Source organism: Macaca fascicularis, chromosome X, assembly GCF_037993035.2.
Source record: "Macaca fascicularis isolate 582-1 chromosome X, T2T-MFA8v1.1".
Classification (NCBI taxonomy): Eukaryota; Metazoa; Chordata; class Mammalia; order Primates; family Cercopithecidae; genus Macaca; species Macaca fascicularis.
Window position 1 is genome coordinate 43,756,028 of NC_088395.1, and position 27,958 is coordinate 43,783,985.

General features: G+C 41.6%; 1 protein-coding gene across 2 annotated transcripts in view; it reads left to right on the forward strand.

Moving 5' to 3' along the window:
* The window catches only part of MAOA (monoamine oxidase A), a 132,013-nt gene that overhangs the window by 80,884 nt on the left and 23,171 nt on the right, over window positions 1–27,958 (forward strand). For both annotated transcript variants that reach the window (XM_045383825.3, XM_045383824.3), the window contains 2 exons: window positions 15,400–15,504; window positions 16,242–16,333. In XM_045383825.3, the coding sequence (XP_045239760.1) occupies window positions 15,493–15,504; window positions 16,242–16,333 (104 nt within the window). In that variant the 5' untranslated portion in view covers window positions 15,400–15,492. The remainder of the gene's footprint in view (window positions 1–15,399; window positions 15,505–16,241; window positions 16,334–27,958) is intronic.

Here is a 27,958-nt window from a genome sequence, read left to right on the forward strand (position 1 = left end):
TAATATTAGACCATAATTATTGCATATGCAGCATGTGGCAGGTATGTGCTAAAACACATACCGTGCCTATGCTTTGGACAACAAATGGCACCTTTAAATCACAGCCACTGTGGTTGATCCCTCAAGGTCAGTACCACTCCCATAGTAATAATAATGACTACCCTCCCTACTGAGCTCCTAGTATGTTCCAGGCCCTGTGCCATTATCTTACTTAACCCTCCATTATCTTACTTAACCCTCACATGGATCCTAAGTTAGGGGTTATTTTGCCATTTCAGAGAAAGAGTCTGAAGTTCAGAGGCCCAGTAACCTGCCTAAGGGAGTAAGGGAATTCAGATTAAGGTCTTTTGACTTTATGCTATCTCTTGCTAGTCCAGATTCTACTGTCAGGGACTGTGGACTCCAGGAAGCTGCCTTACAGTTTGTGCTTGTCCTGGCTCTTTTTGGCAGCTCTCTTCTGATGGTCATCCTGTGTCCTTCATTGTGTCCCCATATGCAGTGCTGGTGACCATTTTGCTCAATCTTTTGGCCCAGAAGCCTGAAAGAGCAGTGTTAACTACCTGCTATGGTACAATCACTGTGCCTTGGTTATTGTTTGATGGATGCAGTAACTGGAAAATAGCCATTTAACTGTCAGAAAATAAATGTTGAAGCTCTATTTTGAATTTTAGTACTTATTTACAAATAGCTACCCATTTCAGATGGTAAGCATCATTCTTTTCATTGAACACTTAATCTCATCCAATGAAAAGATGAAAAATAGAAATACATATCATTAAACCATCCTCTCACATACTTTAACCTTTCAGAGAACACATATTTTCACCCAAGGTAGACAGCAATGTTAAGGCAAAAAAGTAGTGGGTTGGTTAAAGTTTAGTTTATTTGATCTGAATGAATGCCTTTTTGCTAGTGTTTTCCAATACATCATATCATTTCTGGAATGAGAAGTACTCGTTATAGTAGATGTTTTTATGATGATCAGGAAACTATATTAGGGAAAAGCAGGAAGATATTTAGTTCAATATTCCAGATAAGATGGTTAATAAATTGTATACTAAAAGTAACTCTACTTATTTTAAAATATCTTTTTTTTTTTTTTGAGACGGAGTCTCGCTCTGTCGCCCAGGCTGGAGTGCAGTGGCCGAATCTCAGCTCACTGCAAGCTCCGCCTCCCGGGTTTACGCCATTCTCCTGCCTCAGCCTCCCGAGTAGCTGGGACTACAGGCGCCCGCCACCTCGCCCGGCTAGTTTTTTTTTTTTTTGTATATTTTTAGTAGAGATGGGGTTTCACCGGGTTAGCCAGGATGGTCTCGATCTCCTGACTTCGTGATCCGCCCGTCTCGGCCTCCCAAAGTGCTGGGATTACAGGCTTGAGCCACCGCGCCCGGCCTAAAATATCTTAACTCTCACTGTTTTTCTCTACTTCTAGAGGAAAAGTGGGTGTTTCCCCAATGTGATAGTGTATTGGGTTAATAATGCAAATTGTCTTTGTGACACTTTCTGCATTGCTTTGTGACAACTTCAGCTTTCATAATCTAATATAGTCAATATTCGTTTCTGTAAATAACACTGAAATGAAGAGGAGGATTGCCATTGTCTACATAAACCAATCAATAATCTTTGTGGCCCAGATTGCTTCAGCTCTTAAATTTTCCCAATGCGAAACTTTGAAGAATGTTTAAATTGTTTAAACACTGTCGACAGTCTGTAACACATCTAGTGTCAGCTTATTCTAGGAAGCTTTTTACTATTCACCAAGGAACTACTCTTTACCTTTGTTAGATTGTGTTTACAGTGCAAGTTTTGACAAGACAGTGTGCAGTTCCAAGCCTGAGCCTCTCAGATGAATACTGAGGATACATCTTAGTACTGAGGATACACCTTAGTGGTGTTTCCTCTACCTGATCCCTTCTCTTTCTGAGACTATGCCTATCTACACATTCATAGAGGATTCACATTGATATGCTAAATTCACTCATTGCTTAATATTTATATTTATGTATTTGAGAGAAATATGTATTTACAGAGGAAAATCTACTCTGTACCAGATATTGTTCCAGGCTGCAGATAGAGTGGTGAACAAATGATCAAAATTTCTGCTGTCATGGTCCTTCTAATCTAAAGAGAGAAGACAAGTAAATAAGAACAGTAAATAAATATTAGCTAACATTTTTGCCTGTATCCTTCATGGATCTTGTGAATAGAATCCCTCTTCTAATTCTGGTTTAGTAGATCCTGATTCTTATATAATAGGTTCCTGACTGGTTTCTGCAGTGAGCAGCTTTTATGAATTTTGTGAGTTTGACATGGTTTTATTGGGGAGATTATATCTGATCTGTGAAATTAATATAAACTAATCTTATCGTTGTGAACCTTAAAGGTAGATTCTTAAATGGCATCAGCTAGATGTTTTTACACTTGATCTTAGCCAAAAAGCCAAGAAGCAATAGCTAGATATGTTTAAAACATTCTATTTATCAGTTGGGCGCAGTGGCTCATGCCTGTAATCCCAGCACTTTGAGAGGCTGAGGCAGGAGGATTGCTTGAGCCCAGGATTTTGAGACTAGCCTGGGCAACATAGTGAGGCCCCCATTGCTACAAAATTTTTTTTTAATATAATTTTGAAAATAAATAAAATAAAACATTCTCTTTATCAGTTCTTCTCTTCTGCATGGCATAGGGGAAGCAGCTGGATCTGAATGCCAAGTGGATTGATTCATTACTTGCATTAGTAAATAAGATGCTCCATCAGCATGAGTGTGTTTTATTGAGTTGTGGAGATGTTTTGTTAAATTTTGCAGTGCTATGTGTTGCAGAAATAATGAAAATGTTGGATTCTACTTTTTTTTTTTTCTTTCCGTGAGTTTCCCACACATCATAACGCAGGTAGGGTGAGGGGTATAGAGAGGGAGAACCCAGCCAGAAATGGAGCAAGGCATTTTGCAGAGGCTACGTCAAAGGAGAAATTGACAATTACATGCCTTCTCACGTTCTTCCTGCTTTTCACATCCTCTCTAAATAAAAGTAGAGACTATAAATATATACCACCCATTTGTTTTTAGAGAATGGTGTGATAAAGATTTATTTAAAACACCATAGACTTTGCTGACAGTAACAGCTCAGCAAGCATTTTTTTTTTCTTTTTTTATTAGTTCTATTCTTCCCACAGCCCTTTACTCCAGGTTTCTATGCCAACGACTGAAATCAAAGGCTTTTCACAATGTGTATGTTCTGGAATACTAAGTAAATTTGTTGTTGCTAAGAGGAAAACTTGGTTTTAGCCAGCAGGCCATACAGAAAGCTGAGTTTGTCTTAATGCTTACCAGATATAACCCCTCACTGCTAATAGAGTTTGACCCATGGCTTATAGTCGAATTTCTTTTGGATAAGGGACATTTCATTTGAAGTTTCTTTTAGCACCTTGTCCATACCAACTCACAGAAGACGTTTCTTTTGTCTTCAAAGAAGGATACACTTTCACTTTCAATCCCTCTCAGAAGGAAACTCAGGAAGCAGAAAGTGTTAAGTCCTTGTAGGGACGTTACTTGTTGTATATTTGCCTCCTTTCTTTTAAACACCTGAATTCATCCCTCCTGATTCCATGCTATTAATATTGCCTTCCATCTGTAGTGTACCTATACATGTTTTACCTCACGTGAGCTTCCCAATGGTCCTAGGAGTAAACAGCATTATTTTTCCCAACTCAGAGAGCGTAGGAGCCAAAGTGTAGCTTTCCAGCTCTGAGCCCAGTGTTCTGTGGGTTACATCACTTTGTTTTTTATTCCAAAGTTAACTTGTGAACCCTTCTAATAAACTGCTCCAAGATATGACAAAAATCACTGTATCCCAAAAGGCTCTGGAGTTGTAAGATGCCACTGTGGAAACAGGGACTCCTGTGGATATAGGTGTGGTCGTTCATGGGAGCTGTATGTGACACAGTTCACATTTCGCAGTTCACAGTTCACAGTGGTTGTACATGGGAGCTGTATGTGGCACAGTGGCTTCTTCTCTTCTCTTGCACCCTGAGCTGTAGTCTGAGAGGTCCTCTGGCCTTCAGTGAGCACCTGGCAGCTAAACAGCCCCCGGAGTGTCCCAGTTAGGCTCAGCAGGCTGAAGACCACAGATGGATTCTATTATTTTATTAAAATACTAAGTCTGGGGGTCTAAGGCATGGTTTGAAATTGCTGGCTATATATTCTTTTTGTTAAATGATCCATGTAAACTTATTATTCAAAGTATGGCCCAAGTATTGGCCAGTATTTTATGTTATGCCATTATATCCTGCCTGATTAGGATTTGAAGTGGTTCTTGACAAGTATTACTAATTTGGATAAGTCAGGGTAGAAGATAGAAAAAACAAAACAAACAAACAAACAAACAAAAAAATACCAGTTAGGTAAGGACAAGCAAGCGGTGACAGGCCTGTGCTCATGGTAAGAAATTATGTTTTGATGATAGAAATGAGGTAATATAGGAGGGATTGCTTTCTTATCTCAATTACAATTCTGAGTAGGTTTTAAAAGCAGAGAGGCTAAAAATGTTTACATATTTTCAGTTTGATCTATCCGGTATCCAGTATAAGGATATATGAAGACAGCTGGTAAAAAATTAGTTTTTAGTAACTTTCATTCTTTTTTCCCCCCTCACTTTGAAAAGACTTCATTTGCTGCCTGTGAGTTCCCAGAGAGCTTAATGGCAGAATCCCTCTTAAAGCTCTGCACTGTTTGGACAGCTAGGTCAGCATTAGTCATCTCCTCTCAGAGGCTCCTTCTTCCTATAAACTCTAAGGGTTACATCTCAGATTTGGTTTCAAAAATATAAAGTTCCTACTCAGCGACAACCCAGTATATAGCAAAATAAGTTAATTATTAGATTTTTTCTTCCACTCATTTTGTTTTCTTTTAAAAAAATGGTAAAGTACACTAACATAAAATTTATCATCTTCACCATTTTTAGGTGTGCAGTTAATTCAGTAGCATTAAGTACATCCACATTGTTGTGCCACTGTCACCGCCCATCCATCCAACAGAACCCCTCTCATCTTCCTTCCATTCATTTCTAATAGGGACTAATTCACTACAGGAATTGTTTTCTAACCATTCATTGAGAAGTAACCTAGCATCACCCCCCCAACTGGCAGCATAGAAAGGGAGTTAAGTCAGACACAAAGGATTTCTCTCACTCAGGCTGAGGGACTTTGTGATCACACGTAATCATGTAGGGCCTCAGCATTTGGGTTAATGGCCAGAAGAACTTTGTGAATGGAATTAAACATCATATGAGCAGCTTCCTCAAGAGAAATTGCTCTAGTCTGCATGATAACTGAATTCCTGGAGGTTCTGACCTTTCAGGTTAGAATGTAGTTGTCTCTTGGAGGTTAAAATCTCCTCCTTCCTCCTTGCTTTCTACTTCCTTCCTATTTCTTCTCAGCAACCCCTGTCCTCACCCCAGTGGCATGCACATTACTCCAGTCAAAAGACTCAATCATTGATCTTTAATTTTCAAACTTTTGCAAAGTAGCCTTCTAACAGTTGAAATCTTAAACAGCCTCTAACGTCCAATGAATCCCATATCTAGTCCGTTCTGGGCACTTCCTGAAGAAGGGAAATTCAGTTGTCCCATGATCACATGTTGAGCCAGCTAGAAAACCTTTTCTGTCATTGCCTCATCCTGCCACCTAATAGGATTGATGCTGCCATGTAGCCCTCTGTATCACGTGCAGACTCAAACCTTTTTCATTTCTATGTCAAATTCAGCGAACAGATACCTTTTGAAAACCTACTGGGCCACAGAGTTTTAGTAAGTGGCTGTCACTCCTACTTTAGAGATAAGAGAAAGTTATAATAATGAGAGTGGTTCAAGGTCCTACAGAAGTGAGAAAGAAAGAGGGACAGACATAAAAGCCTAGTTAATTACTAACCTTTGCAAACACAGAGCTTCAAACCGAAAAGAGGCAAATAATGATAATAATGTCAATACCTGATATTTGACAGTCCAGTACTATTTTCATAGCACTTCATTTTAGTTTTTGCTTTGTGTTTGGGTTTTATGCAACTAGAAGAAGAAAATACTTGATGGAATCACAGAAAGCTTGAGTGTTAATTATAGTTCAGTGTAGTGAATGCTTTGATCCTGAAGGCTGTGAAACTGAGTCGTTTTCATTTAGAAGACTTCTCATGTCAGGTTTTTCAAATGAAGAGAATGATTAGTAAACTATTCAATTACCTTTCATTCCCATAGCTCTTCTGTAATTCGTAAGACTCAAATGATACACACTGAACCTCAGGCTGAGATTTAGTTTTATGTATTTGCCAAAGTACACAGTAGCCTAGTTTCCATAGCCATATCTAGCAGATAAATGTCTCTGAAAAAAAAAAAAAATCAGGCTTCAGAGACAATGGGAGGAAATCACTGTGGCTCACACTTGCGGACCAGCAGTGGGTGACAAAAGTGGATCCTGGGACACAGACATGGGTGCAGTCACTAATCGACATCATTATTTGAACATCCACCAGTGGAGTAGCCCTGAGTATCTGTGACTTTTCCCAATCTGTAAATTAAAAAAAAAAAAATACTATTCTGATGTTTAAATGCTGGGAAGTTGGTGCTAAGAGCATAATGGCTCTTAGTTCATCCACCCTTTCATTCCATGCCATCACCCTATCTCTGCCATCATGGTTATAAAGCCATCACTGAAGTAACTTCATCCAGTAGTAGGGGGCAAGGCCACATCTTCCCAGACACTGTGATACAAAAGGTGAATGCACTCACTTAACAGCTTAGCTGACAAGAAGCTCTGCTTTGCCCTTGGCCCTCTCTACCTGCTCTGATGTACTTTCTCACTGCACTGTCTTGTTAGGAGGAGGACGGGCTGAGGGCAGAAACTCCGCGTGAAGCCCATGATGCACTTGCAATTTTAGCTAGATGTACAAGCAGTTTCCTTCCTTTCTCCTATTTGATTCGGTGTTGTGGAATTATGTGCCCTTTTGTCCAGAAGGGATACAAATGAAATTGTATTCCCATGTGTAACATTTGGAAAATAAACATTCTGGTTATCACAGCTTCTCTTTCATTGCATATTTTCCTGTGTTATGTCATGCTTCTGCCAGTGCAAGCCAGAATGTGAAGTATGCCTAGGGGAATATTTCTCAAGTTTTTTCTAAGCAACATTAATCTTAAAAATACTTTGCAAAAACAGGGCATTTGGTGGTCAGATAAATTTTGGAAGTGCTCCGTATTCTATCCCTGTCTTTGATAGTCAAGGTGCCTGTTAACAAATTAGGAGTCCTAGGAAGCCTGGCAATAAAAAAGACTATTGAACACAAACCAGGATTTCCCAGACTTACGACCATGGAAACTATTTTCATATAACACCTGTAAAGATCAGAGTAAGAGATGCTAACGCAGGAGGTGTTTTTAGAGATTTAGGTTCACAAATTATCAAAACTACTCAGGAATAGATAGAAAATTGAATAGACCTATAATAAGAAAAGAGATTGAATTAGTAATTTAAAATATCCCACAGAAACAAACCCAGACACAAATGGCTTTACTGGTAAATTTTACCAAAAGTTTAAAGAAGAATTAATACCAATTCTTTATAAATGCTTCTAGAAAAGTACAGGAGGAGGAAAGATTTCTCAGTTCATCCTGTGAGGTCAGTATTATCCTGAATAACAAAACCAAAGACATCACAAGAAAACTACAAACCAATATCCCTATATAGAGTGCAAAAATCTTCAAGAAAATACTAGCAAACTGAATCTAGCAATATATTAAAAGGTTTATACACCATGACTAAGTAGGATTTATTCCAGGAATGCAAGGTTAGTTTAACATACAAAAAATCCAATAATGTAATGCACCACCATATTAATAGGATGAAGGACCAATAGCACATGATCATCTCAACAGACAGAGCAGAAACATTTGACAAAATTTAACGCCCTTTTATGATAAAACCACTAGAAAAACTAAGAATGGAGGAGAACTTCCTCAACCTAATAAAGGGCTTCTACAAAAAACCCACAGCTACCATAATACTCAATGGTAAAAGATTGAAAGCTTTCCTTCTCAAATCAGGAGCAAGACAAAGATATTTACTCTGGCCACTTGTATTTAACATTGTACTAGAGATTTTAGCCAGGGCACTTAGGCAAGAAATCCAAAAAAAAAAAAAAAAAAAAGAAGAAAAATTGTATTTGCAGATGACATGATCTTGTATATAGAAAATCCTGATACTGACTAAAACAACTCATGAAACTGTTAAACAAGTTCATCAAGGTTGCAGGATACAAGATCAATCTTTAAAAATAAATTTTATTTCTATACAGTGGCAATGAACAGTCTGAAATGAAATTAAGAAAACAACTTCAGAAAATAACTTCATTGAAAATAGCATCAAAAAACAATAAAATACTTAGGAATAAATTTAACCAAAGAAGTGTAAGACTTACATACCTAAAACTACAAAATATCATTGAAATAAATTAAAGATGTAAATAAATGGAGGCATCCTGTGTTCATGGGCTTAATATTGTTAGGGTGATGATATTTCCCAAATTGAACTATGTTTTTAACACAATCTCTTTCAAAATCCTAGCTGACTGTTTTTGCAGAAATTGGGAGACTGATCCTAGAATGTATATGTAAATGCAAGAGACCCATAATAGCCAAAGCAGTTTTAAAAGAGAAGAACAAATTTGAAGGACCCACACTTCCTGATTTCAAAAATTACTATGAAGCTAGTGTGCTAAAACAATGCATACTTGTATAAAAACAATGTGTACTTGTATAAGGATAAACATATTGGTAAATGGAGTAGAACTGTGATTTCAGAAATAAACCCTTACATTTATGGCCAATTGATTTTTGTCAAGGGTAGCAAGGCAACTCAGTGCAAAAAGTAAAGTAAGTTATTTCAACAAATGGTATTGGACAACTGGATATCCACATGCAAAATAATGAAGTTGGACCTCTTCTCACACTATACACAAACATTAACTCATTTTAGACCTAACTACAAGAGCTAAAACTGTAAAACTCCTAGAAGAAAAAATAATAAATCTCTGTGAGTTAGGCAGTGATTTATTTGATGATACTGAAAGCACAAGCAACAGAAGAAAAAATAGATAAATTGGTCTTCATCAAAAAAAGTTTTTGAAGTGTTGTCATTTGTATACCATCAAGAAACTGAAAAGACAATCCATAAAATGGGAGAAAATATTTGCAAATCATATATCTGACAAAAGGACTTGTATTCAGAATACATAAAGAACTCTAACAACTCAATAATAAAAAGACAACCCAATTCAAAAATGGACAAAGGACTTGAATAGATACTTTGCCAAAAAAAGATATGCAGATGATCAATAAGCATCTGAAAAGATATTAGGGAAATGCAAGACAAAACCACAATGAGATATCACTTCACACCCAACAGGATGGCTGTAATAAAAAAGGCAGACGTTAGTAGGAGTTGTGCAGGATGGGGCGACATTGGAACCCTCATCCATTGCTGCTAGAAGTGTAAAATGGTGCAGCCACTTTGGAAAATAGTTTGGCAGTTTTTCAAAATGCAGTGTGAGAGAAAGAAGAGTGACTACTAATAATTAAGGGCTTCTTCCTGGGGTGAAGAAGATGTTCTAAAATGAGATGTGGTGATGGTTGCGTGCTCTGTGAATATACCAAAGACCATTGAATTGTACACTATAAATGGATGCATTATAGGATATGTGAATGATATGTTAATAAAGCTGTTAACTAGCCTTTTGTCCTCACAGTGTGATATTTTCATCTTTTTTCACACTTCCCGTTTCTCCTGAGTTAATGGCATCTGTGAAAGAGGAAAATTATTTTTTTAAAAAAACTCTGTCATTATCTTTAATTACAAAAAAGCTGCCAGAAGAACTCATTATTGTTTCTATCTTAACTGTTTTGTTTATAATTTCTGTATATAACTAGAATCCCTTGGAAAAGAAGACATAAATTTCTTTTAGAACCCTTCACTGTTGGGGCCAGGCACAGTGGCTCATGCCTATAATCCCAGTACTTTGGGAGGCCAAGACAGGAGGATCACTTGAGCCCAGGAGTGCAAGACCAGCCTGAGCAATAAAGTGAGGCCCCATCTCTACAAGAAAAAATAAACAAATAAAAATACAAAAATTAGCCATGCATAGTGGCACACACCTATAGTCCCAGCTTATTTGGGAGGCTGAGGCTGGAAGATCACTTAAATCTGAGAGTTTGAGGCTGCAGTGAGCTGTGATCACAACGCTACACTCCAGCCTGGGTGACAGAGAAAGATCCTGTCTAAAAACATAAATAAAGCCCGTCATTGTTGATGATATATCATCATTTATATCTGAGTGTAATGGTTCTCTTTTTCCAGAGATGGGACTGCACAACTCAGGCGCCCATTGCATTGGTAGCTGTACAAGTCTTGAGACAGAGGCTGAGAATATGAAATATCAGGTCCTAAACAAACACATAGGAATGTGCTGCCAGCCCTTGAAATGATGTGAGAGGTTATAGATAATTTGGTATTCGTAAACATGGAGCAGAGGCATGAAAAATGTAAACCATAAGACTATGCAAATATAATAACAAATGTGAGGGTGAATAAGTTCCCCAGGGAAAAGGGAAAGGGGTGGGCAGAAGGAAAGGAAAAGGCTAAGGATCAGACTCTGGGGGATTCAGTGGATCATAGAAGGAGGGGTCTTGGGGTAGTAGGCTGAGACTTGGGACAACTAGCACTATCTGATGGGGTGGTATCAAATTCAGCCAAGTGCTAATGGGATGGATACATCCCTTCATATCTAGCTAAAAGTGGCTCACTGGTGACCATAGAGAAAAGGGCACCCATGGACTTTTGAGGATACAAGTCAGATTTTAGAAAACAGAAGGATGTGAAGGCAATGGGGGCATCATTTGAGTGGGACTGCTAAAAGAATGCAAAGAGGATGACAAATGAAAAGGATAGATGTCTCCATGTAGGTTATGAAGGCTTTTTGTAGATAGCGTGAAGCTATGTATGTTTGAAGAGAGCTTGGATACCTACATTTGGAAAGAGGAAGATAAGGCTTTTGTTAACTATTAATACAACACAAAACTGCCATCCTATTTAATGGATCTCTTCTTGGAGATTTTAAAATTTAAAGCATTGTTATAAACTATAGAAAATAAATCATCAAAAGATTCATCTTACAGGCTTTGTCACAAAACAATGGGACTAGAAGGGTCTCAAGGTATTCATATAAGCTGGACAGGCATATTTCTAAATTAATCTGGAAGATAACTCTTTATCTTGAAGATGATTAAAGAAGGCTATTTGGCAGCTTCCCCAGTGACCTATGATACTCTAATAACGCTCACTTCCTGTTGCTTAACTCAAATATAAAAGTACAGAGAGATGAAACTCTCCAATGTGCCAATCAGGAAATGCTATTTTGCTTACTATAAACTTATCTTATAGAACCAACAATAAAGAATTATGTGGGAGCCATAAACTGCTATCTCCTGGCAATAGTCTTCTGTTATTATGAACATTAGTAGATTGAAGATGTAGTTTCTCAAAGGGACTTAAGTGTTTGGGGGCACGGTTCCAGGGACATTGCGTTCTGTTTGACATAAACAGTTTCTGCTGTATCAAAGACACTGCCCTTTAGAGATTAATGGCCACTTTGGAAAACTAGTAAGCTTTCAGAGTGTAGGTACAAAATGAACTTGACCATTACACTCGATTTTTTTTTCCTTTTATTTTTAAAGAGCAGTAATCATTTGGAAGTATTCCCAGAGCCCCTGCTTCACCCTCTTAGGTCACGAAGGCATTCCTTACTGAGAAGTGGCTTAATATTGAGAAACTGCTGACACCTTGGTGAGAAAACTATAGAATCACATTCTGGAGACTGAGAGGGTCCACACTGTCAGGCAGTTCTCACTCAGCCAAGAGATATCCTCCAGGCACCCGTACTGCACTACTTTAGAGATTCTCACATGCAAAAGTGTTCCCCACATAAGTGCATTTATTTTTAGCAGGTTTGGGTTTTCTGTGAAATGAGAACAGAGAAGCCAGAAACTGATAGGGGTGAAACTAATTGATGAAATCCTTTATCAACAGCAAAGAAGTTTATGTTATGGGCCTTTATGGTCTTGGGTTTTTTTTTTTTTTTTTTTTTTTTTTTTTGAGACAGAGTCTCGCACTGTCACCTAGGCTGGAATGCAGTGGCATGATATCAGCTCACTGCAGCCTCCGCCTCCAGGGTTCAAGCAATTCTCCTGCCTCAGCCTCCCGAGTAGCTGAGATTAGAGGTGTCCACCACCACACCCGGCTGATTTTCTTTCTTTTTTTTTTTTTGTATTTTTAGTAGAGATGAGTTTTTTTTGTTTGTTTGTTTGTTTGTTTGACATGGAGTCGTGCTCTGTTGCTCAGGCTGGAGTGCAGTGGCATGATCTCGGCTCACTGCAACCTCTGCCTCCCGGGTTCAAGTGATTCTCCTGCCCCAGCCTCCCAAGTAGTTGGGGTTACAGGCACCCGTCACCACACCTGGCTAATTTTCGTATTTTTTTTTAAGTAGAGACAGGGTTTTGCCATGTTGGTCAGGCTGGTCTCGAACTCCTGACCTCAGGTGATCTGCCTGTCTCGGTCTCTCAAAGTGCTGGGATTACAGGTGTAAGCCACCACCTCTTCTTGTAAAATATTCCGTGGTTCCCATTTCTAAAATGATTGCCAGGCCAGATTTTCCTCTTTCCTTGAACTCTTTTCTTCTCCTGCCACCTCTGTTTATCAAGGCTCAGATCAAGGGGTCTTTGGACCTTGTGTGAAATCATACTCAAGTTGGCATCTTTCTGTGAAGAACTTCATTAGGAATGTGGGACACATTTTGTTGAGATATATTTATAATACTTTTCTTTATGTTCCCAGAGTATTGAGAATATTTATTTATTTATTTATTTGTTTTTAAGACAGAGTCTTGGTCTGTCGCCCAGGCTGGAGTGCAGTGGCGCAATCTCGGCTCACTGCAACCTCCGCCTCCTGGGTTCAAGCAGTTCTCCTGCCGCAGCCTCCCGGGCAATATTCATGTTTTTTTAATAACATTTTTTCCCAAAGCAAAGATCAGTTTTGCATTAGACTATTCCTTGACTATACATGCATTTTACAGAGGAAAATGTAGATTTTTCCAGATTTCAGTTAAGGGAGGAATTATAACAAGGACCAGCTGCTCTGAGGCTGCCCCTGAGCTATTACTTACCCTCAGTCCCTCTCTTCTCCATAGCTATTTTTGTTTTCTATGTAAAATACCTTTGCCCATTTCTCTCAGGATATGTATTAGCATTTTCCAAAGTTGTTTATGTTCCCTCAGTGGTTGTCTTCCACCCCTGAAGCGTCTTAAGTCTCCATTTTTACTCCTTAGAAACAGAAAATGTACACGTGGAAGATTTCTGAGTTTCACATTTCAAAGTTCTCTTTCTTTTGGGAAAGAGAAAGTTGAGAATTTTAAAAATGCCTTTAGAACAAACCTATCTCCACATTCCATCAACTGTACAGGAGGCAGGAAAGTATATTTTATGAGCAAAGGCTTTGGGAGCAGGAAATTTCCATTCTATGATATACTAGCTACTGCTGCTGGGCTTTAGTTTCCTTATTTATAAAATGGAAATATCAATAGTTCTTGCCTTCACAGGATTGGAGTGAGCATTGCGTGAGATAATGCATATAAAGGGCTTTAGCCAGTGTCAGGCATGGAGAAGGATCTCAATAAATGTTAGTGATGATGGTGGTGATGATGATAAAGGATTTGGAGTCTCAAAAAGTTGTATTGCAGTGTTACAACGTAACATTTTCAGATAAGAAACAAGATCACATATTCTGCCAAGGTTATTTGAATTTGCTATGTGGAAGGGAAAATTACTTCCCTGTCACTTAATGGCCGCCATATATTCTTACTCAGGAAGTATGCATACACGTGCTTGTGATGTCTTGTGTCCTTGCCCTGATGGTCAGGAGTTTTGTTTTAGCCCTTTAAAAAATCCAATACAGCTCTCAATATTCTGCAGTGCATGCAGTAGACTTTCTCCAAGTAAATTATTTAATTAAAAAATCAAATTATCATGCAAATTATGCTGGTAGAAAAGATGTGGCCTTATGAATATTTACAAGACATTTATTTTTAAAGTAAAAGAAATTAAATGAGCAAATAAGGCCGTATAAACTACCTATTTCTGGTCTATTTCCTAGGGACTCACCTCACCCTTGCTTTTCTTAGCACTTTGGCTGTTACACAATGAAATGAAGTTAATGGTTTCTAATAATGAAGGAGCCATCTTCATGTTAGAGGTCTTGGTACCAAGCAATAGAAACCAATTCAGGCTAACAAGAGGGAATGTACTGAAAGGAAATGAGAAGACCTACAGAACTGATGTGAGGCTGGAAGACCACACTTGAGAATGAGCAAAAAGCATGAGAGCTCTGGCAAGTTAGGGGCAGGAACCGTAGCCATGGTCTTTGTAGCAGGAAGCATCTGCTCAGCACTTGGCCACGGGGAAAGAAAACCCACAGTCTACTCTCTTCTCTACGTGGGTGACCCACTCCATGGCCAGAGTCCTCTGAGAGGGTGTGACTGGCCAAACTCAGATAACAGGCTCACAGCCAGGCTATACCAGCAGCTTGGGTGTAGAGATTTTTTAAAAAAATCTAACTTATAATTTTCTGTAATGGGAGCTGGTAGCTGGGACCATCCTTCCTACACAGCTATACAGAAAAGAAGAGAGGCAATTTCCCAGAAAGAAACTAGGATACCACCAGGAAAGGGGAATGGATGCTTGGCAGCCCACAGTGGCAAGTGCCTGATATTCCACACTGCTTATAATCTGATTCTTTAATCAGGCATAGCGTGTAGTCTAGCCGGTCTTTATTAAGCCTTTGTAGACCTTAAACAACAGTATGAGATATTCCGCTTTGCTATTCTTGTCCTATATGTGGTCTAAAGACGGTCCTCCACGTCATCATCCTGCTCTCGTCTCAGTGGGAACAGCTTTCTCAAGAGATTAGATGGGAATTCAGGAGTTGAGAATATTGTAGCACCAGCATTAGATACTAGGATGTGCTACCTTTATTTAGGTATAATTTCCAAATAAATAGAAATAAATGTAAAGCTATTATTTACTGTAAATTAAAACCAGCCAACACAGCAGCATGGAGATTCTGCACATTTTATTAAATTGGGGCCTGTACAGGTATAATGTATTCAGTTCCCGTCAAAGGGAATGTTTCTGACACAGTAGAGGGTCTGGTTACTTTGAAAGTCTTAGGTTGGTTGCTTTTTTGTTGTTTTAGAATACCATTCAAATTTAAGGTATTACTCTTTTTGATTGATTCTGTTTGCTTTTATGTTCTAGGGGAAAACATATCCATTTCGGGGCGCCTTTCCACCAGTATGGAATCCCATTGCATATTTGGATTACAACAATCTGTGGCGGACAATAGATAACATGGGGAAGGAGGTAAAATGTGTGTTCAGTTTGCACATGACCCATTACTGAAATAACAATGGCAACCGTTTAATATCCTTCCATGGTGCAGGGAACATTGCTCCGGACACCAATGCATATCATTTCCAATGTACCCAAACTGCAAAGTTGGCTGTATTTCCACTTGACAAATGGGAAAAATGAGTGCCCAGAGATTATGTAATTTACTCAAGACCTCATAGCAGGGAACCAGCATACCAACCCACTCTCTTATACAAATGCCTGTGTGCCTTCAACTCTATGCTACTGAACATTTATATGACATTTTTGCCAAGTATCTCTACTTACGGTTGTCTGTCTGTCTGTAATGCCATTTTGGATAGTAAAGGAGGGAAGGACTTGCCACCCCAAAGTTTTTTAACTTAGTCTTAGGCTCTGTAATATCAATCTCTCAAACTTGAATTTGGGACATAAAGTAGGTATTAGCTTTCAATAATAATGATGATATTGTCATCATTATAATAATTACATATAAATTTGTGCATAGACATATATAATATTGTCACTATTATTATTGTTTTGGCAATGGCATTAGGACATAGAATCCAAGGAACTCTACCGCACTCCCTGTCTCTATATAGAATTCCATGCCAATCATACATTTCAACACAGAGACCAAGAGACCCATTTTCAGAGGTTTTCATGAGGCCCTTCCTGCGAAGAGGTGGCAGTTACCATCAAACCTGAGTGGGGACTTCCTTTCTCTACAGATTCCAGCTGATGCACCCTGGGAGGCTCAAAATGCTGCTGAATGGGACAAAATGACCATGAAAGAGCTCATTGACAAAATCTGCTGGACAAAGTAAGTAGACTTTACCATTCAAAATTTACTTTTTATCTTCCCTTCTTGTCTTTTATATCTTGCCTTGAACTGCAGTGCTTTTCTTAACAACTTACAGAAAAAAAGTTAAGAAGAAACCTAGTAATCTTTCAGTCAGTAGCAATGTTGAGGGCACCTCAAAGTAGGTTAGAACAGAAAATGAATCTAAAAATTAACAAAAGTAGGTGAATGAAGTAGAATTTCTTTTAATGAAAGCGTTGTGTGATCTGCAATAAAATCAATAATTGTGTTTTCATATCCTGGAAAGGTTGCCTACAAAAGCAATTTGAAAAGATATTTTTTAAAAATGTGATGCATTTACACCATGGAATACTATGCAGCCATAAAAAAGGATGAAATCATGTCCTTTTCAGGGACATGGATGAAGCTGGAAGCCATCATTCTCAGAAAACTAACACAGGAACAGAAAACCAAACACCACATGTTCTTACTCATAAGTGTGGGAACTGAACATTAAGAAGACATGGATGCGGGGAGGGGAACAACACACACTGAAGCCTGTCAGGGGGTGGGAGGAGGGAGAGCATCAGGATAAATAGCTAATGCATGTGGGTCTTAATACCTAGGTGATGGGTTGACAGGTGCAGCAAACCACCATGGCACACGTTTACCTATCTAATAAACCTGCACATGTACCCCGGAACTTAAAATAAAATAAAATGACAATCCCATATAGATGTAGAATACTAGGAAATGAGAGGAAAGCTAGTCTGTAATAATAAAAATGTTTTCAATTAGACCATGTATTATTAGTTTATGTGGGGCCTACTATGTGAAGGCACTATACCAGGCACTGAGGAATGGGGGCGAACTTCTTAGGAATAGCCCCTACCCTCATGGAGTTTATGTTCTTCTAGCAAGCAAGACTGACCTTGAACACAATTACATAATGCTAGGAGAGTTCCTGTAACAGGGAGAACCTTACATGGTCTGAGGGTAAAGGAAGCATTCTTTGATGAAGCAAGCTTTAACCTGAAACTAAGGAGTTAGTGCATCAACTAAGAATGAGCCGCAGGGGCAGAGGGGAGTCAGAAAAGGTGAACAGTGTAGGGCAATGGTATCTTCCAGGAATGACACACAGGGACAGGAGAGAGAAAGGAAGAGTGGATGAAGTTGGGGGGATAGTATCTGCCAGGAATAAGCCATGGGGCAGGAGAGAGACAGGAAGGGTGGATGGTGTGGTGGAAATGGTACCTTCCAGGAGTGACCCATAGGGTTGATAGTAGTGAGGCAGATGGTATGATCTAAGAATGACACACAGTGTCAAAGGGAGAGAGGGAAGGTTGGACAGTGGTGGTGGGAGGAGGGAATGATAGCTTCCAAAAACTACCCACAAAAGCAAGAAGGGATAAAGGGATAATGGAGCAAGATGGGTGGTGTTTTAGGAATGACCCACAGAAACAAGGGGAGATGGGGACAGGAAGGGTGGATGGCATTGGGGGATTTTATCTTCTGGGAATGAGCCACAGGGATGAGGGGGAGATAGGAAGGAGTGATGGGATAGGGATAGGAAGATAGTATCTTCCAGGTATGATCCACAGGTTCAGAGGGGAGACAAGTATGGTGGATGGTGTTTGCCATGAATGAGCCACCAGGATAGTGGGGGAGACAAAAAACGTTGATGGTGTGGTGGGATGGTATCTTTTATGAATGACCACAAGGGGCAAAAGGAAGACAGGAAAAGTGGAGGTTGCGGGGTATCATCCACCAACAACCCAGAGGTGTAATGAGGAGACAGGAAGTATAGATGGTATTACCAGGGTATGTCTTCCAGAAATGAGCCACAAAGGCAGGGAAGAGATAGGAAGAGTGAATGGTGTGGCCTGGTTGCATCTTCCAGGAATGCCCCCAGTGTTAGGGAGTGGGGAACAAGGATGGATCCCTGTGGGGGTATGGTATCTTCTAGGAATGGCCCACAGGGTCAAGGGGAAACAGGCAACATTAGATTGTGTGTGTGTGTGTGTGTGTATGTGTGGTGGGGAAGAATGAAATTTTCCAGCTATTTCTCTGTCTCTGGGGAGAGAAATGGAAGGTTGGTTTGTGTGGATGGAGATGGTATCTTCTAGGAATTACCCAAAAGGTCAAAGGGGAAAACAGAAGGGTGGATGTCTTAGGGGAAGGGGAGTTTTCCAGCAATGACCCGGAAGGATGGTGGGGAGACAGGAAACATAGATGGTGAGGCAAGATGATGTATTCCAGAAATGACCCGTAGGGCAAGGGGTAGATACAAAGGTAGATGGGGTGAGGAAGATCATCTCTTCCAGTTATGACCCACAAGGATAGAGGGAACATAGGTAGTGTAGATCATTTGGCAAAATGGAATTTTCCAGGAATGGTCCACAGGGCAGAGGGTACATAAGACGTTTTGGTGGTGTGGCAGGATGGTATCTTCCAGGAATGAGCCACACTGGCAGTGGTTGAGGGGAGAAAGGAAGGGTGGATGGTGAGGGGTCATGGTTTCTTCCAAGAATGACTCATAGGATTGTACAGGAATGACCCAGAGGCGTAGCACAGGGAGAGGAAACATGACCGGTGTGGCAGGATATACCTTCCGGGAATGGTCCACAGGAGCTAGGGGATGCAGGGAAGGTGGGCTTGTTCGAAGGCATGGTTCTTCCTGGAGTAACCCAAAGGGTCAGGGGTGAGTCAGGAAGGGTGTATATTGGGTCGTGGATAACTTCCAGCAATGACCAAAAGAGGTGGGAGGAGACAGGAAGTGTGGAAGGTGACCAGGATGGTATTTCCAGGAGTGACCCTCAAGAGTTGGGAGAGACAAGTAGGATAGATGATTTGGTGAAGTGTTATCTTCCAGGAATGAACCAAAGGGGCAGAAGAAAACATGGTACATTGTGTTTAGAGAGATGGAATCTTCCAGGAATGAGCTACCCTGGTGGTGTTTGGGGGGAACAAGGAAAGGGTAGGCATAGTATCTTCCAGGATGACCCACAAGGCCAAGGGGGAGAAAGGACAGGGTGGATAGTGTGTTTGTAGGGGGAGGGCATGTTACTTTTCAGGGATGTGACACAGGCACTGTGGGAACATAGAGAAGGTTAGATGTTTTGTGGAGGAGGTGGTTTAGAAATGACCCAGAGGGTTTAGAAAGGTGTAGCAAGATGGTATCTTCCAGGAATGAGCCACGTGGTTGGTGGTGGGGGAAGATGGGTGGTATAGAGAGATGGTATCTTCCAGGAATGACCCACAGGGGCAAGGGGGTGACCTGAAGGGTAAAGGTTGTGGAGGGGGATATCTTCCAGTAATCACCCAAAAGGGTAGAGGGAGATAGGAAGTAAAGATAGTGAGGCAGGATGCTATTTTCTAAGAATGGTCTTCAGCATGTGTGGGGTTAAGTAAACAGGAAAGGTGGATGGTGTAGGGAGATGGTATCTTCCAGGAATGAGCCACCGAGGTAGGGGTGAGACAGGTAGGTAGATAGTTTCATGGAATGGTATTTTCCAGGAATGAGCCACAGGGCAGGGGGTAGATATAAAGAATGCATGGTATGGAGGAGATGGTATCTTCCAGGAATGAACTACAAGATTGAGGAAGGAGGGGAATGATGGATGAGCTAGGTGGATGGGATCTGCCAAGATGGCCCACAGGGCCAAAAGAAAGACAAGACAGAGTGGATAATGTAAGGGGGATAGTATCTTCCAGGAATATGACACAGGCAATGCAGGGAGGCAGGAAAGGGTAGCTGTTTTGGTGAGGGAGTAGTATCATCCCTAAATGACCCAGAGCAGTAGAGGGGAGACAGCATAGTTGAATGGCAGGATGGTATCTTCCAGGAATGAGCCACGGTGACAGTGGTGGAAGTGGGAGACACTAAGGGTGTATGTGGATGGTATCTTACATAAATGACCCACAGAAGTCAGGGAAATACGTTTAGGCAAATGGTATCTCCTAGGAATGTGCCAAAAGGGTAGTGGTGGGGGGAGATGGGAACGGTGGATATTGGGGGTGATACCATGCAGGAATGAGCCAGAGGGGGTAGTGGGGAGTCAGGAATCATGAATGGTGTGGCAGGATATATTTTCAAGGAATGACCCACATGGGCTAAGGGGACACAGGGAATGTTGGCCTGACTGGGGACATGGTATCTTCCTGGAGTGACTCAAAGGGTTGGGAGGAGATAAGAAAGGTTGATGTTGTGGGGAATACATTCCAACAATGACACAGAAGGATGGGGGGAGACACCAAGTGGGGAAGGTGAGGCAGGATGATATTTTCCGGGTATGACCGACAAGGTTGGGAGAGTAAGAAAGATGAGTGATGGTGGGGGAAATGGTATCTTCCGGGATAACCCTTAGGGGTAAGGGTAAACAGGACAGGGTGGATAGTGTTGAGGGGGTTATATCTTTCAGGAATGTGACTTAGTCTCTGGGGGGAAACAGGGAAGGGTAGTTGTTTTGTGAGGGAGTGATACCAAAATGACCCAGAGGAATAGTAGGGAAATAGGACAGTTGCATGGCGTGTTAGGATGGTATCTTCCAGAAATGAGCCACACTGGCAGTGGTGGAAAGAGACAAGAAAGGTGGATGTTATCATTCAAGATGATATCATTCAAGAATGATCCAGAGGAATAGGGGAGAGACAGGAAGCCCGACTGGTGTGGCAGGGTATGTCTTCTGGGAATGAGCCACAGGTGTGGGAGAAGTCAGTCAGCGTAGATGGTTTGGTGGAATGAAATCTTCCAGGAATGACCCACAGGGTCATGGGGGAAAATGGAAGGGTAGACGTTGTGGATGGAGATATCTTCCAGCAATGACCTAGAGGGATGGGGGAGACAGGAAATGATGATGGTGTGGCAGGATGGTATCCTCCAGGATTGAGCCACACTGGTGGGGTTGTGGGGGGCATGGTATCTTCCAGGAATGACCCACTGGGATCAGGGGAAGACCGATAGGGTAGATGGTTTGGCAGAATGTTATTTTTACAGGAATGACCCACAGGGCAGAAGATAGATAGGAAGGATGGATACAGTAGAAGAGACGGTGTGTTCCAGTAATGAACTGTAGAATTCGGGGAGGGGGGGATTGATGGATGAGGTAGGGAGATGGTATCTTCCAGGATGACCCACAGAGCCAAGGGGGTGACAAGGCAGACTGGGTAATATAAGGGGTATAGTATCTTTCAAGAGTATGAACCGAGCACTGCAAGGAGGCAGGGAAGGGTAGACGTTTTAGGAAGAAGGTGATATCATCACAAAATAACCAAGAGGATAGCAGGAAAGTAGAATGGTTAAATGGTTTGGCAGGATGGTATCGTCCAGAAATGAGCCAAAATGACAGTGGTGGGGGTGGCAGAAGGTATGGGTGGATGGTATCTTCCAAGAATGATTCAAAGAGGCAGGGAGAGACAGGGTACATTTTGTTTAGAGAGATGGTGTCTTCCAGGAATGAGACACCTGGGTAGTGGTAGGGGAAAACAGGAAGGGCGGAAGTGTGGGGGGATGATATCGTCCTGGAATGAGCCAGAGGATTAGTGTTGGGGGGGTTATATCAGGAATGTGACAAAGGGTCTTCGGGGACACAGGGAAGCCTAGATGTTTTAGGGAGGGTGTGGTATCATCCCGAAATGATCAGAGGGGTAGTGGGGAGATACAGCGGTTGCATGGTGTGGCAGGATGGTATCTTCCAGGAATGAGCCACACTGTGGGTGGTGGGGGAGACCATCAGGGGGATGTTGGCTGGCACGGTATCATTGTGGAATGACCCAGAGGGACAGGGCAGAGAGAGGAAGCATGAATGGTGTGGCAGGATATATTTTCCAGGAATGAATCACAGGGGCAGTAGGGAAACATGAAGAGTGGATGGTGAGGTGGGATGGTACCGCCCAGGAATGGTCCACAAGAGCTAGGGGATGGAGAGAACATTGGCTTGTTGGCAGCCATTGTTTTTCGTGTAGTGACCCAAAGAGTTGGGAGTGGTGGGGGAGATAACTTCCATCCACGACCCAGAAGAGAGGGAAGAGACAGGAAGTGTGGAAGATGACCACGATGGTATCTTCCAGGGATGATCCAAAGGGGCAGAGGGACACAGGGTGGATTGTGTTTTGAGAGATGGTGTCTTTCAGGAATGAGCCACCCTGGTGGTGCCTGGGGGGAACACAGGAAGAGATATGTGGAGATGGCATCCTCCTGGATGACCCAAAGGGGAAAGGGGGAGACAAGGCAAGGTGGAAGTGTTGGGGGGTTGTGATAGTATCTTTCAGGAATGTGGTAGTCACTGTGGGGAAACAGGGAAGGGTAGATGTGGTTATGTCGTCTCAAAATGACCCAGAGGGGTACGGGAAAATAGGAAGGTTGGATGGTGTCACAAGATGGTATCTTCCAGGAATGAGCCACACTTGCAGTAGTGGGGGTGGAGACAGGATGGAAGGTGAATGTGGATGGTATCTTCCTGGAGTGACCCACAGGGGCAGTAGGTAACAGTGGATTGGGTTTAGAGAGATGGTATCTTCCAGCAATCTGCCACAAGGGTGGTTAGAGGTCCGGGGGATATTGGAAGGGTGGATGGTGTGGCAGGATGGTATCTTCCAGGAATGAGCCCTGGCAGGTGGGTGTTTTGGGGGGATTGTATCTTCCAGGAATGGACCACAGGGGTAGATGGGAGACAGGTAGGGTATGGCAGAATGATATTTTCCAGGCATGACCTACAGGGCAGGGGATAGAGAAGAAGGATGGATGTTGCATTGGAGATGGTATCTTCCAGGAATGAACTATGGAATTGGGGAAGCGGGGGAATGATGGATGAAGTAGGAGAATGGGATCTTCCAGGATGGCCTGGAGATCCCACAGGGAGTCAAGGCAGGGTAAATAATGTAAGAGGGGATAGTATCAGGAATATGACATAGGCACTATAGGGTGACAGGGAAGGGTAGACGTTTTGGGGAGGAGGTGGTATCATCCTGAAATGACCCAGAGGGGTAGTGGGAAAACAGAAAGGTTGGATTGTGTGGCAGGATGGTATCTTGCAGGAATGAACCACACTGGTGGTGCTTCAGGGGAACACAGGATGGGGGATGGTATCTAACAGAATGACTGACAGGGAAGAGTGGATAGTTTTGTGTGGGGTATAGTATCTTTCAGGAATGTGACATAGGCACTGCGGGAAGACGGAATGGTAGATGTCTTAGGGAGGGGGTGGTATCATCCAGATGTGACTCAGGAGTAGGGGGAAATAGAAAGGTTGGATGATGTGGCAATATGGTATCTTCCAGGAATGAACCACACAGGTGGTGACTGGGGGAGGCAGGAAAGGGGTGGTGTTGGGAGATGGTGTCTTCCAGGAATGACCCGCAAGAGAATTGGGAGACAGGGTGGATTGGCTTTGGAAACAGCCACAGGTGCAGTGGCTGGGGAGACAAGAAGGGCAGATGGTGTGGAAGGATGGTAACTTCCAGAAACAACCCACAGGGATATGGGGAGACAGGAGTTTAGAGAGATGGTACCTTCCAGGAATGAGCCACATGGGGAGTGGTAGGGAGAGACAGGAAGGATGGATGTTCTGGGGGGTGGTATTTGGGAATGACATAGCTGGGAATGGGGGAGACAGGAAGACAGGAATGCTGTAGCAAGATACATCTTCCAGGAATGAGCCACCAGGGCTTGAGGGGAGACATTATGATTGGATAGTGTTGGTACACGGTATAGTCAAGGAATTAGCCATAGGTTTAGAGGGGAGACAGCAAGAGCAGATGGTGTGGAGGCCGTCTAATGGCCGACAGGTGCAAGGGGGAGATAGGAGAGACTAGATAGTGCTGGGGGAATTATATCTTCCGAGATTGTGACACAGGCTCTGGAAGAGACAGTGAAGGTTGAATCTGGTTGTGGGGTGGGGGAGTGGGGAGGTAATGATATCCCCAAATCAGCCATAGTATTAGGGTGGCAATAAGAAGATTGGGTGGTGTAGGCAGATGGTATCTACTAGGAATGACTGTCAGAGTCAGTGGGGACATACGAAAATAGAAAATGTGTTTCCGGAGATACTGTCTTCTAGGAATGAGACACAACTGCTGAGAGGAGGCAGGGAAGGGTGTACGTTTTGGGGGCAATGGTACCGTCCAGAAATGAACCAGAGGAGTAGCAGCTAGACAGGAAGAATCAATGGTGTATGGCAGGATGCTACCTTCCAGAAATGACCCACAGGTACGTGGGGAGACAGGAAAGGTTGAATGATACGGGGAGAATGGTATCTTTCAAAAATGACTCAAAGTTCACAGGGGAGTGGGGAGACAGCGATGGGTAGATGATGTACAGTGATGGAATCTTCTAGGCATAGAGGACAGAAACAAGCATTTGTGAAGGCCTTAAAGTGAGGATATTGGCATGTTTGAGCAACTGAGTGGACAGTGTAGCTGGACCATAGTGATGACAAGAGCAAGTGGTATAAGGGGAGTTTGGAGGACTGGTCTAGAGGCTGATAGTGCAGGATCTATTGGCCACATTCAAGGTTTGTCCTTTCTCCATTGAAGGTCATTGAAGGGTTTTGAGCAGAGGGTTTTTTGAGTTTGGCACTTTTAAAAGACCTCATTGGCTATAGTGTGGAGGATACAAGAGGGGATGCAGGATGACCAAGTAAGAGCCACCACTGCTATAGCCTGGACATATTGGTAGCCTGGACCAGGGCTGTGGCAATGAAGATGGAGAGTAGAGGATGGGTGTTGAAACAAGCGTATTGACGCTTAGAGAGAACCTGGATTAGCATACTTGGAGCTAACTCATAATTTCTTTTTTATTTTAATTATACTTTAAGTTCTGGGGTGCATGTGCACAACATGCAGGTTTGTTACATAGGTATGCATGTGCCATGTTGGTTTGATACACCCATCAACTCATTATTTACATTAGGCATTTCTCCTAATGCTATCCCTCCCCGAGCCCCCAATCCCCTGACAGGCCCTGGTGTGTGATGTTCCCCTCCCTGTGTCCATGTGTTCTTATTGTTCAACTTCCACTTATGAGTGAGAACATGTGGTGTTTGGTTTTGTCTTCTTGTGTTACTTTGCTGAGAATGATGGTTTCCAGTTTCATCCATGTCCCTGCAAAGGACATGAACTCATCCTTTTTTATGGCTGCATAGTATTCCATGGTGTATATGTGCCACATTTTCTTTATCCAGTCTATCATTGATGGGCATTTGGGTTGGTTCCAAGACTTTGCTATTGTGAACAGTGCTGCAATAAACATATGTATGCATGTGTCTTTATAGTAGAATGATTTATAATTCTTTGGGTATATACCCAGTAATGGGATTGCTGGGTCAAATGTTATTTCTAGTTCTAGATCCTTGAGGAATCACCATACTGTCTTCCATAATGGTTGAACTAATTGACACTCCCACCAACATTGTAAAAGCATTCCTATTTCTCCACATCCTCTCCAGCATCTGTTGTTTCATGACTTTTTAGTGATTGCCATTCTAACTGGCATGAGATGGTATCTCACTGTGGTTTTGATTTGCATTTCTCTAAGGACCAGTGATGATGAACATTTTTTCATAAGTCTTTTTGGCTGCATAAATGTCTTCTTTTGAGAAGTGTCTGTTCATATCCTTTGCCCATTTTTTCATGGGGTTGTTTCTTTCTTGTAAATTTGTTTAGGTTCTTTGTAGATTCTGGATATTAGCCCTTTGTCGGATGGGTAGATTACAAAAATTTTCTCCCATTCTGTAGGTTGCCAGTTAACTCTGATGATAGTTTATGTGCCAGAGCTCTTTAGTTTAATTAGATTCCATTTGTCTGTTTTGGCTTTTGTTGCTGTTGCTTTTGGTGTTTTAGTTATGAAGTCTTTGTCCATCCCTGTGTTCTGAATGGTATTGCCTAGGTTTTCTTCTACAGTTTTTATGGTTTTAGGTTATACATTTAAATCTTTAATCCATCTTGAGTTAATTTTTGTATAAAGTGTAAGGAAGGGATCCAATTTCACCTTTCTGCATATGGCTAGCCAGTTTTCCCAGCACTATTTATTAAATAGGGAATCCTTTCCCTATTGCTTGTTTTTGTCAGGTTTGTCAAAGATCAGATGGTTGTAGATATGTGGTGTTATTTCTGAGGCCTCTGTTCTGTTCCATTGGTCTATATATCTGTTTTGGTACCAGTACCATGCTGTTTTGGTTACTGTAGCCTTGTAGTGTAGTTTGAAGTCAGGTAACATGATGCCTCCAGCTTTGTTCTTTTTGCTTAGGGTTGTCTTGGCTATGCGGGCTCTTTTTTTGGTTCCATATGAAGTTTAAAGTAGTTTTTTCCAATTCTGTGAAGAAAGTCAGTCGTAGCTTGATGGGGATAGCACTGAATGTATGAATTACTTTGGGCAGTATGGCCATTTTCATGATATTGATTCTTCCTATCCATGAGCATGGAATGTTCTTCCATTTGTTTGTGTCCTCTTTTATTTCGTTGAACAGTGGTTTGTAGTTCTCTTTGAAGAGGTCCTTCACATCCCTTGTAAATTGAATTCCTAGGTATTTTATTCTCTTTGTAGCAATTGTGAATGGGAGTTCACTCATGATTTGGTTCTCTGTTATTGGTGTATAGGAATGCTTGTGATTTTTGCACATTGATTTTGTATCCTGAGACTTTGCTGAAGTTGCTTATCAGCTGAAGGAGATTTTGGGCTAAGACGATGGGGCTTTCTAAATATACAGTCATGTCATCTGCAAACAGACAATTTGACTTCCTCTTTTCCTAGCTGAATACCCTTTATTTCTTTCTCTTGTATGATTGCCCTGGCCAGAACTTCCAATACTATGTTGAATAGGAGTGGTGAGAGAGGGCATCCTTGTCTTGTGCCAGTTTTCAAAGGGAATGCTTCCAGTTTTTGCTCATTCAGTATGATATTGGCTGTGGGTTTGTCATAAACAGCTCCTATTATTTTGAGATATGTTCCATCAATACCTAGTTTATTCAGAGTTTTTAGCATGAAGGGCTGTTGAATTTTGTCCAAGGCCTTTTCTGTATCTATTGAAATAATCTTGTGGTTTTTGTCATTGGTTCTGTGTATGTGATGGATTATATTTATTGATTTGTGTATGTTGAACCAGCCTTGCATCCCAGGGAGGAAGCCAACTTGATCTAGGTGGATATGCCTTTTGATGTGCTGCAGGATTTGGTTTGCTAGTATTTTATTGAGGATTTTTGCATTGATGTTCATCAGGGATATTGGCCTTAAATTTTCTTTTTTTGTTGTGTCTCTGCCAGGTTTTGGTATCAGGATGATGCTGGCCTCATAAAATGAGTTAGGGAGGATCCCCTCTTTTTCTATTGATTGGAATAGTTTCAGAAGGAATGGTAGCAGCCCCTCTTTGTACCTCTGGTAGAATTCAGCTGTGAATCTGTCTGGTCCTGGACTTTTTTTGGTTGGTAGGCTATTAATTACTGTCTCAATTTCAGAACCTGTTATTGGTCTATTCAGAGATTCGACTTCTTCCTGATTTAGTCTTGGGAGGGTGTATGTGTCTAGGAATTTATCCATTTCTTCTAGATTTTCTAGTTTATTTTCATAGAGGTGTTTATAGCATTCTCTGTTGGTAGTTTGTATTTCTGTGGGGTCAGTGGTGATATCCCCTTTATCATTTTTTATTGCATCTA